Source organism: Etheostoma spectabile, chromosome 4 (genome assembly GCF_008692095.1).
Source record: "Etheostoma spectabile isolate EspeVRDwgs_2016 chromosome 4, UIUC_Espe_1.0, whole genome shotgun sequence".
NCBI classification, from domain to species: domain Eukaryota; kingdom Metazoa; phylum Chordata; class Actinopteri; order Perciformes; family Percidae; genus Etheostoma; species Etheostoma spectabile.
Genome location: NC_045736.1, coordinates 36,082,292 through 36,092,157, shown reverse-complemented (window position 1 = coordinate 36,092,157; position 9,866 = coordinate 36,082,292). Strand labels below are relative to the sequence as shown.

The window sequence follows — 9,866 nt, the reverse complement described above, 5'->3', positions numbered from 1 at the left end:
TTAGTATGTGCCATTTCTGAGTCTGTAGCTATTGAGGAGGAGTGAGGGGAGCAAGGTGGAGGCTGGGGGTGTGGCATTGACCAACTGTCACTTTGCTTGTTTGAAAGCCATGATCTCTCTCTGTCATGGGTGGGCCAAATTCTCTGGGCGGACAAAGCAGAGAAAGGGGAGGTAACTTGTCTTTGAGAAAATTAAAGCTCAGATGGCCCGATCTGGAATCTTGCCCCTGACGTCATAAGGCTCGGTTTACACCGAACACCATTTCTACCCGCTTGAGGACCATAGGCAGGCTGGGGGAACTCATATTAATGTTAAAAAACCTCAAAAGGGAAATTTTCATGCCATGGGTCCTTTACGCAGTGTGCAGCTGCTGTTGTTGGAAAACAACCCAGACGGCACGTTCAACTGAAACAAGTAAGCTTCGTGGTGCATTCAAAGTTATTGTACAATACCCTATTCCCCTATTTTAGGTATCGGTTCAAGCACTTTGTTTTAGCACCGGTAATGGAAGAAGAAAAAAAAAACGATACCCAACCATGGCTGTAACGACCATTAAGTCTCCTTCTAGATGTAGTAACAATCATGCACTATAGACAAATAGCAATGTGACATACACCAAGGTTTTAAAAGAGCTTTAAAGCAGTGTGTCAGCCGTTACCTTCCATGATCCTGGCGCAGATCTCCGCTCCGACCCCAAACTGAGGCCAGCCGCCCTCCACTGTCACCAGGTGGTTGGTCTTCATCACGCTGGTCTCAATACACTCCACATCCAAAGGACGGATGGTGCGCAGGTTGATTACCTGACACAAAGACAGACGGGAAGTGGTTAACAGGCATGCAGAGCAAGGATCATCTGTGTCAGCCAACAGGCGTGTTCCTTCCTCTACCTCGCACTCGATTCCCTCCTTGGCGAGGACCACGGCCGCATCCAGGCAGTGACTGACGTACCGAGAGTGACTGACCAAAGAGACGTGAGTCCCTGAAACACAGAAAGGACAAGAAGAGAGTTTTAGGTCACAATCAACTTAACAAGGTAGCAATTAGCAACCCGTTTTTATCAACACATAAATGGGAATAAAACTAATTTTCTATTTTTTATTTGTGCAAACCCTAAAAATCTATTACATTACCAAATCTGTTATTTTACCATTAAATCTACAGTCCCTGACAAAAGTCTTGTCGCTTATCTCTTTTGTAGAAACACGCTATGTAACCGACTTTGTAATTAATCAATTGGTTGTAAGCAATAGCTCATATGAAAAGCTAAAACCCTCCCAAACGATGTTCAATGCACTGAAATAAATAAGTTTCACTAAAAAAAATTATTTAAACAAGACAGAAAGGTCAAATTTTGGCAAGACAAAAGTTTTGTTGTCAATACATAAATTGAACAAATTTACTACAAATACTAAAATATGTCAGCAAGTTAAATAGAGGTGCTGTGAGATTCAAATTTAATATCTGTATGACTTCCATGAGCTTGAAGGACTGCATCCATGCGGTTTGGCAAGGATTCATCCAATGTATTGATGAAGTCATCAGGAATAGCTAGGAGAGCAGTCTTGCATGCCCCCAGAGTTCATCAGTATTCTTTGGTTTGGTCTCCATGCTTCCTCATCCTACCCCACATATGCTCAATGATGTTCATGTCTGCTGACTGGGCCGGCCAATCCTGGAGCATCTGATCTTCTTCGCCTTGAGGAACTTTGAAGTGGAGATGGAAGTATGCGATGGAGCACCATCCTGCTGGAGAATTTGGCCTTTTTATGGTTGGGAATATAAGAGGTAGCTAAGATTTCTTGGTATTTGAGACTATTGATGTTGCCTTCCACCCTGCAGATCTCTCGCACACCCCCATACTGGATGTAACCCCAGACCATGATTTTTTCCGCCACCAAACTTCACTGTTTTCTGGGTGAATCTTGGATCCATGCGGGCTCCAGTAGGTTCCCTGCAACATTTGCGGCAACTGTGGTGTAATTCAACAGAAGATTCATCTGAAAAATCCACTTTCTTCCACTTCTCCAGCATCCATCCTTTTAGCAGGCTGGGGCCTTGGCAAATGCCACACGTTTTTCAATTGTCTTTGTTTAGCTGGCTTCTGGGCACTGATTCGACCATTGAGGCCATTTCAAGACAGAATCCGACAAACCGTTCTGGTTGACACAGGGACTTCAGGGGACCAGGTCGGTGGAGCTCTGCTGCAGTGGAAATGGCTGGCCTGGAGTTTCGAGCCAACAAACGGTCCTCTCGAGCAGTTGTCTTGCGGGGTCTGCCTGACCTGGGCTTATCAAAAACATCTCCAGTGTCTTCAAATGTTTTTTTTAATCCTCTGTACTTGATGCTGAGACACATTGAAGGTGTCTGCCACATCAGCGATAACGACGACGATGATGATGACGACACGATGACGACGACGACGACTGACGACGAAGAAGAAGAGGAGGAGGAGAGGAGGAGGAGGAGGAGAGGCGGATCAGGAAAGATGTGGATGGATGCAGTAGAAGAGGAGAAATGGATGCGGGTAGGGTAGCAGTGCAACAGGAAGAGGAGGAAAAGGCAGAGATGGAGAGAAGAAGAAAGAAGGCTGCAAAGAAGCAGAGGAAGGAGGAGAAGAGAAGGAGAGAGGGAGCGAAAGAGAGGGGATGAGGTGGATGAAGAGGAGGATGATGATGATGACGAAGGGTCGGAGCAGAAGAAGAGGCGGGTCGTGGTGGTGAGGCTCGGCCTGCTGAAAGGACACTCAGAAGTGGGACGATCTGACCTATCAGCTCCCTAAGACTTTGTAGGCCCGCCACAGAGCAGGCTCACCTCCAATAAGAGAGCGGGACAGAGATCCCGCCCTCATCGCTGGGGTATTGAAAGACATTCTGGGAATTGTAGGACATCAGTACTGGGAGGAAACCTGAGGGCTTTGCTTGAATTCTTTTTGATGTTGAAAATCCGTTGAGCCAGAAATGAGTTAATTGATTACCGAAAAGCCTCACAACACAAACTGCTCCCTGAACGCGGAGACTAATAACACACCCACAGCTGATTGATCACATGATTATTGCTTTGCTTTACCCCTGGACACGTTCAGCCTCGACAAAACTACCAAAATGTAGTTTATTTGAACCGAAACGGTGGTTGTTGAACCACCTGCTGGGTGGGAAAGTGCCCTGCGTTTTAATACAGGTATACTACATGTCGCAGCTGATTGGACAACATCTCTGGACACGCCCACCAGACAGGAGAAAACACACCTTAACGCTCGCAGTGCATGCTGTTTTGAGATTAGAGGCCCCAATGGGGTGTGTCCTAGGTGAGCTGGAGCGCAAAATCAACCAACTTCCTCTTTTTAGCGGCTTCCAAAATGTGTTTTTTAGAATATTTTGTTTTCCAGAAGTCCTAGATTCCTAGTAATTTACCAGAAAGGAACTGCAGTGACATTTCTCAAATCTTAAGTTTCTGGACAGAATTTGATACTGATTTAGGGACATACTGTACGATGGAGTACTAAGTCCACTGTGGGGTAAAAGACATTGGACATTCGTCGTAAATATGTCGTAAAAAGGCACGTTAGAAAATAATTCCGTAATTTCAAAAGAGACTCGTGAGAACAAATCCACATTTTACCATCAAAAACCTGAATGTGATGAAGAAAAAATCCTATTTTCATGTTTAGACTCTAAGATTTTATTAGATTTGAAACTGTTAACTCCAAACTTGGCAGTTAAAACTACTAAGAAGAGCCAAATTTCATCTGGAAACTGGGTATTAAACATGTGTACTCTCTAAATATTTCCATATAGTTTTTTGCCTGGGCCCTTCTGAGGGTAAAAACACAACTCCACTCAGGGCGACTGGTACATGTAGACAGCACCGTGGGAAGAAACCCATTTTGGATTCAGACCCCAAACATGCCTTGAAAAACAGCCATTAACCACTAATAATATAATATGTTTCCATATGTGACCATTAGATAACAGCAGGAGTCAGTTCTGCTCGGTCTATCCAGATGATGAACGTTTACAGGAGGGAAAAAAGCTTTTTTCATTTTTGAATCCTGATTCGTTTAATTAAAAGTTCTTTCAGATTAAGTTCCTTGGCAGGACTCTGACACCAGGTAAAGTTCGTAAACTCCAGGAACAGAACATTTTTCTTCATTCTGAAGTGTTTAGGCTTCTCCTGTTTATAGACTGAAGCTGTGTGTTTATTTTTCTTTTCATTTTTTGAGAGCCAAACAAAGAAGGGACCTGGAATTTATCCATCCCCCACTTTCTTTTTTTTTGTTGGCCACAGTGAACGCACCAGAACAGAATCTAGCCTCCGATGGGCTCCTTTAAAGCACGCTGAGGCCTTTATGCTGCGTTCAAGTCATGTTCACGTTATCTGACAACTGGAGATGGCTGTGTGATTACAGAGTTGCCACTGTGAGGGGTAATAATCCCGTCCATCGACAGCATCCCACTAGAAACATGAAATAACCATTTGACTAACGACGGGCTTCCATATACTGTGTGTTTGGTTTCAGACCCAGAGGATTAAACGCCTTTTATTCTGAGCTTTCAGAAAAATGTCCCAAATCTAATTTTGTCAAGAATTGTGACTTTTTAGTAAAGAAGAAAAATCTTTTTTGCAATGTGGCCCAAATTATAGAAAATATTTTAATTGGTAAACTACACCAATTATGACTAAACTAGGTTGCTCTGGGTTTTCAGTCAAAGCAACACGGGTCAGCTGAAAAGGAAATACATCTTCAGACGAATGGACAATAACGTCCCAACGTGTTCCCTATAATAGTACCAGATGAAATGGTTCTTTTCAGGACATTATGAAATTAAAGACACAAACAATATATGCGTTTATGGTTTTGGTTTCTACCATTTTTAGAAACGCAGCTGAACTTCTCTCTACTAAATAGAAAGGGATGAAATGAACCGGGAGACAATGAAATGTAGTTCCATCCGTAACGAGGGTTTGTTCTTTGGAGTTTCTCATTTTATTTTGATGTGTTTAGGTTGAGGACTGTACCAGATGTTTTCTGGCTGTTGGTCTCACATCTGATGTTCAGCCAGACTCGTGTACAACTTCCTGTAAAGTTTGCCAGTAAAAATGTTTAAGGCTTCCCCGTCTTTTTCACTCTGACTCACTTCTTGCTGCTCTGCTTCAGATGTTGCAGATTTGGGGGTTTCACAATTAATCCCAACTTTTCTTTCACTTTTACAACTATTTAGTTATTTACCATAAGGAAAACCAATGATTTACATTTCTCATGTCATTTTGTAATGTTTTGATTAAGTTGTGATGTTGCTTGGTTTTCCAAAGAGAGCAGTGGTGTTACTCGACTGTACTTAACCTCGTGTCTCCGTGTCTCCATCGACCATGACACTTTTAGTTTTTGCTCAAATTGAACTTTTTGCCTTGCACACTGTCACATTTCATTATGATGATTATGAACGTTCTTATCATTTCTTTGCTTCAAATGCTATAAATTGAATAAAGCACCCACATTCAATTCAAAGTTGTGGAGCTGATCACTTATTTTACAAATTTCTGACATAGAACATTTTTTGAAAATGGACAACAGGAGGGTTAAATACAATTGTTATTTCAATTTCATGCTACTTTATACTTCTACTCGACATTTGAGGCAAACATATTCCTTATCATATATTCACCATTACATTATACCTTGCAGATTTAGACCAATCCATTGTGCTATATCATAGGTTAAACTACGCAGCAGTATACAAACGTTTCCTTCTGTCCCCCGACCGTCTACCGTCGTCTCTAACTCACAAAACAACACGCCACTGGTCTGCACCTGGGAGATGACCACGTCCCCTTCATTTGAATTAAGAAAACTGAAATAAAAAATGTGAAATAAATGGGACTTATAAAATAAAAGTCGCCTAAACAATTAAAAGTTAAACTGTAGCGAGAAAAAAAGAAAAAAACTATTTCTTACCTTTTTCTGGTTGGACGCCGAACTATTAGAAAAAGGAACATACATACTATTGTGGTGTGAAAGAATGAAGCAGCATGAAGGACTCAAAAAAGGTTTTATTTCTGTAACAGAGTCATTTCCAGCAACAAATAACAAAACACGAGCTGCTGCAGCTACAATAAATATTCCCAATCCACCTCCAGCACTCGGGCTCGCTCATTACCTCACCGCTGCTTTTAGAGACAAACCAGTCCGCGTAAGTGTGAGGAATTACGTTTAATAGACTGAATGTAACATGTTTTGGTGGCTAGAAATGTGTGGGAGTTCATCAACAACAAAACTACCATGAGTGAGAATTAAGTTTTAATCGCCTGCAAGTCTAAATTAGAAGATGCAAGAGCAAACTCAGCAGATTTGTTGTTCTGAACTACCTACAAGATATACCAACTTTTATTTGAAAGGAAGAAAATGGAGAGAGGCAGTCAGAGCCGAGTCGAAACTTGACTGAACCGTGTGTGCGCGCTGCTCGCGGGGCAGATATACAGCTGTGCGTTTCATTGACCAACATCTGGCAAAAACATACAATTTGGAGCATTTTTAAAAGGAATTGTTTGGCTGTATTTACACATGGTTCAAATGCTGTCACCGTCTGTGTGAACAAGACAAGAAGGATTCAGGGGGGTTGCCCTGTGTGTGTGTGTTTCAGACATTGAGGGTCTTTTAACAGAGAATATGATGTCTTGATCTGGGGCAGGCTGTTGTCCTCCAGGATTTTGGCATACGGCATGGGATGTCGACACCCGTCACCTGGTGCCGGAGCATCCAGGTAGTTGAAGGCAGGACCTGAAACACACACAGGAGGTTGACGATCTTAGTTTAATTTATGGCCTCAATTCTCTAAATAGTGAGAAAGGTGGGAATTTCTGCTCCTTGTCATGGACTGTTCGTCATTTAAAAAAGGTCCACGGAGCATGCACTTGTTATAGCTCCGGTCACGTCTGAATAAAGCTGTCGGGTTGGGTACCGAAACGGCACCAGTGTCCTAAACGACCGGTATCTACCGGAGCGAATCCGATGCAGATTTCAGTGCCGATTAAATGCCTTTGGCGGTGCTCTCTGATGCTCTGAAACGTGACGCTATTTAACACTACACTTAGCAGCAGGTAACAGTAGCCTACCGTTAGCTATCAGCTGGATTAACACGGTTAAAATGCTGACAGCTAAATGGTGTAAGTGTGACTGTTTCACGTTGAGGACATCAACTCTGGACGTTTAAGGTCCCATGACATGATGCTCTTTAGATGCTTTTATATAGACCTTAGTGGTCCCATAATACTGTATCTGAAGTCTTTTCCCTAAATTCAGCTGTGGTGGCAGAACAACAGCCACTAGAGCCAGTCCCACTAAGCTTTCCTTAGTATGTGCCATTTCTGAGTCTGTAGCTATTGAGGAGGAGTGAGGGGAGCAAGGTGGAGGCTGGGGGTGTGGCATTGACCAACTGTCACTTTGCTTTTGAAAGCCATGATCTCTCTCTGTCATGGGTGGGCCAAATTCTCTGGGCGGACAAAGCAGAGAAAGGGGAGGTAACTTGTCTTTGAGAAAATTAAAGCTCAGATGGCCCGATCTGGAATCTTGCCCTGACGTCATAAGGCTCGGTTTACACCGAACACCATTTCTACCCGCTTGAGGACCATAGGCAGGCTGGGGGAACTCATATTATGTTAAAAACCTCAAAAGGGAAATTTTCATGCCATGGGTCCTTTACGCAGTGTGCAGCTGCTGTTGTTGGAAAACAACCCAGACGGCACGTTCAACTGAAACAAGTAAGCTTCGTGGTGCATTCAAAGTTATTGTACAATACCCTATTCCCCTATTTTAGGTATCGGTTCAAGCACTTTGTTAGCACCGGTAATGGAAGAAGAAAAAAAAACGATACCCACCATGGCTGTAACGACCATTAAGTCTCCTTCTAGATGTAGTAACAATCATGCACTATAGACAAATAGCAATGTGACATACACCAAGGTTTAAAAGAGCTTTAAAGCAGTGTGTCAGCCGTTACCTTCCATGATCCTGGCGCAGATCTCCGCTCCGACCCCAAACTGAGGCCAGCCGCCCTCCACTGTCACCAGGTGGTTGGTCTTCATCACGCTGGTCTCAATACACTCCACTCCAAAGGACGGATGGTGCGCAGGTGATTACCTGAACACAAAGACAGACGGGAAGTGGTTAAGGCAGCAGCAGAGCAAGGATCATCTGTGTCAGCCAACAGGCGTGTTCCTTCCTCTACCTCGCACTCGATTCCCTCCTTGGCGAGGACCACGGCCGCATCCAGGCAGTGACTGACGTACCGAGAGTGACTGACCAAAGAGACGTGAGTCCCTGAAACACAGAAAGGACAAGAAGAGAGTTTAGGTCACAATCAACTTAACAAGGTAGCAATTAGCAACCCGTTTTATCAACACATAAATGGGAATAAAACTAATTTTCTATTTTTTATTGTGCAAACCCTAAAAATCTATTACATTACCAAATCTGTTATTTTACCATAAATCTACAGTCCCTGACAAAAGTCTTGTCGCTTATCTCTTTTGTAGAAACACCTGCTATTAACCTGACTTTTAATTAATCAATTGGTGTAAGAAATAGCTCATATGAAAAGCTAAAACCCTCCCAAACGATGTTCAATGCACTGAAATAAATAAGTTTCACTAAAAAAAATTATTTAAACAAGACAGAAAGGTCAAATTTTGGCAAGACAAAAGTTTTGTTGTCAATACATAAATTGAACAAATTTACTACAAATACTAAAATATGTCAGCAAGTTAAATAGAGGTGCTGTGAGATTCAAATTTAATATCTTGTATGACTTCCATGAGCTTGAAGGACTGCATCCATGCGGTTTGGCAAGGATTCATCCAATGTATTGATGAAGTCATCAGGAATAGCTAGGAGAGCAGTCTTGCATGCCTCCCAGAGTTCATCAGTATTCTTTGGTTTGGTCTTCCATGCTTCCTCTTTCATCCTACCCCACATATGCTCAATGATGTTCATGTCTGCTGACTGGGCCGGCCAATCCTGGAGCATCTTGATCTTCTTCGCCTTGAGGAACTTTGAAGTGGAGATGGAAGTATGCGATGGAGCACCATCCTGCTGGAGAATTTGGCCTTTTTTATGGTTGGGAATATAAGAGGTAGCTAAGATTTCTTGGTATTTGAGACTATTGATGTTGCCTTCCACCCTGCAGATCTCTCGCACACCCCCATACTGGATGTAACCCCAGACCATGATTTTTTCCGCCACCAAACTTCACTGTTTTCTGGGTGAATCTTGGATCCATGCGGGCTCCAGTAGGTTCCCTGCAACATTTGCGGCAACTGTGGTGTAATTCAACAGAAGATTCATCTGAAAAATCCACTTTCTTCCACTTCTCCAGCATCCATCCTTTTAGCAGGCTGTGGGCCTTGGCAAATGCCACACGTTTTTCAATTGTCTTTTGTTTGTGCTGGCTTCTGGGCACTGATTCGACCATGAGGCCATTTCAAGACAGAATCCGACAAACCGTTCTGGTTGACACAGGGACTTCAGGGGACCAGGTCTGGTGGAGCTCTGCTGCAGTGGAAATGGGCTGGCCTTGGATTTTCGAGCAACAAACGGTCCTCTCGAGCAGTTGTCTTGCGGGTCTGCCTGACTGGGCTTATCAAAAACATCTCCAGTGTCTTCAAATGTTTTTTTTAATCCTCTGTACTTGATGCTGAGACACATTGAAGGTGTCTGCCACATCAGCACTGGATCTGGTCTTCAGCCTCTTGATAATCAAAACGTAGTCTCAGGGTGAATCTAGGCATGTTTGCAGACGTCTAGTTGCAGTTGATGTGAAGGTCTAGTGTACTGGGTTGTTTTATACACACCTGAGACCTAATTGATCCATTAT

At 43.1% G+C, this 9,866-nt stretch overlaps 1 protein-coding gene across 1 annotated transcript in view; it reads right to left on the bottom strand.

Annotated features, from left to right (window-relative positions):
- Positions 1–9,866, bottom strand: part of pdhb (pyruvate dehydrogenase E1 subunit beta) — an 18,695-nt gene that overhangs the window by 789 nt on the left and 8,040 nt on the right. The window contains exons 9-10 of the mRNA XM_032513636.1: positions 8,223–8,314; positions 659–800 (exon numbers count right to left, since the gene is read on the bottom strand). Coding sequence (XP_032369527.1) covers positions 659–800; positions 8,223–8,314 — 234 coding nt within the window. The remainder of the gene's footprint in view (positions 1–658; positions 801–8,222; positions 8,315–9,866) is intronic.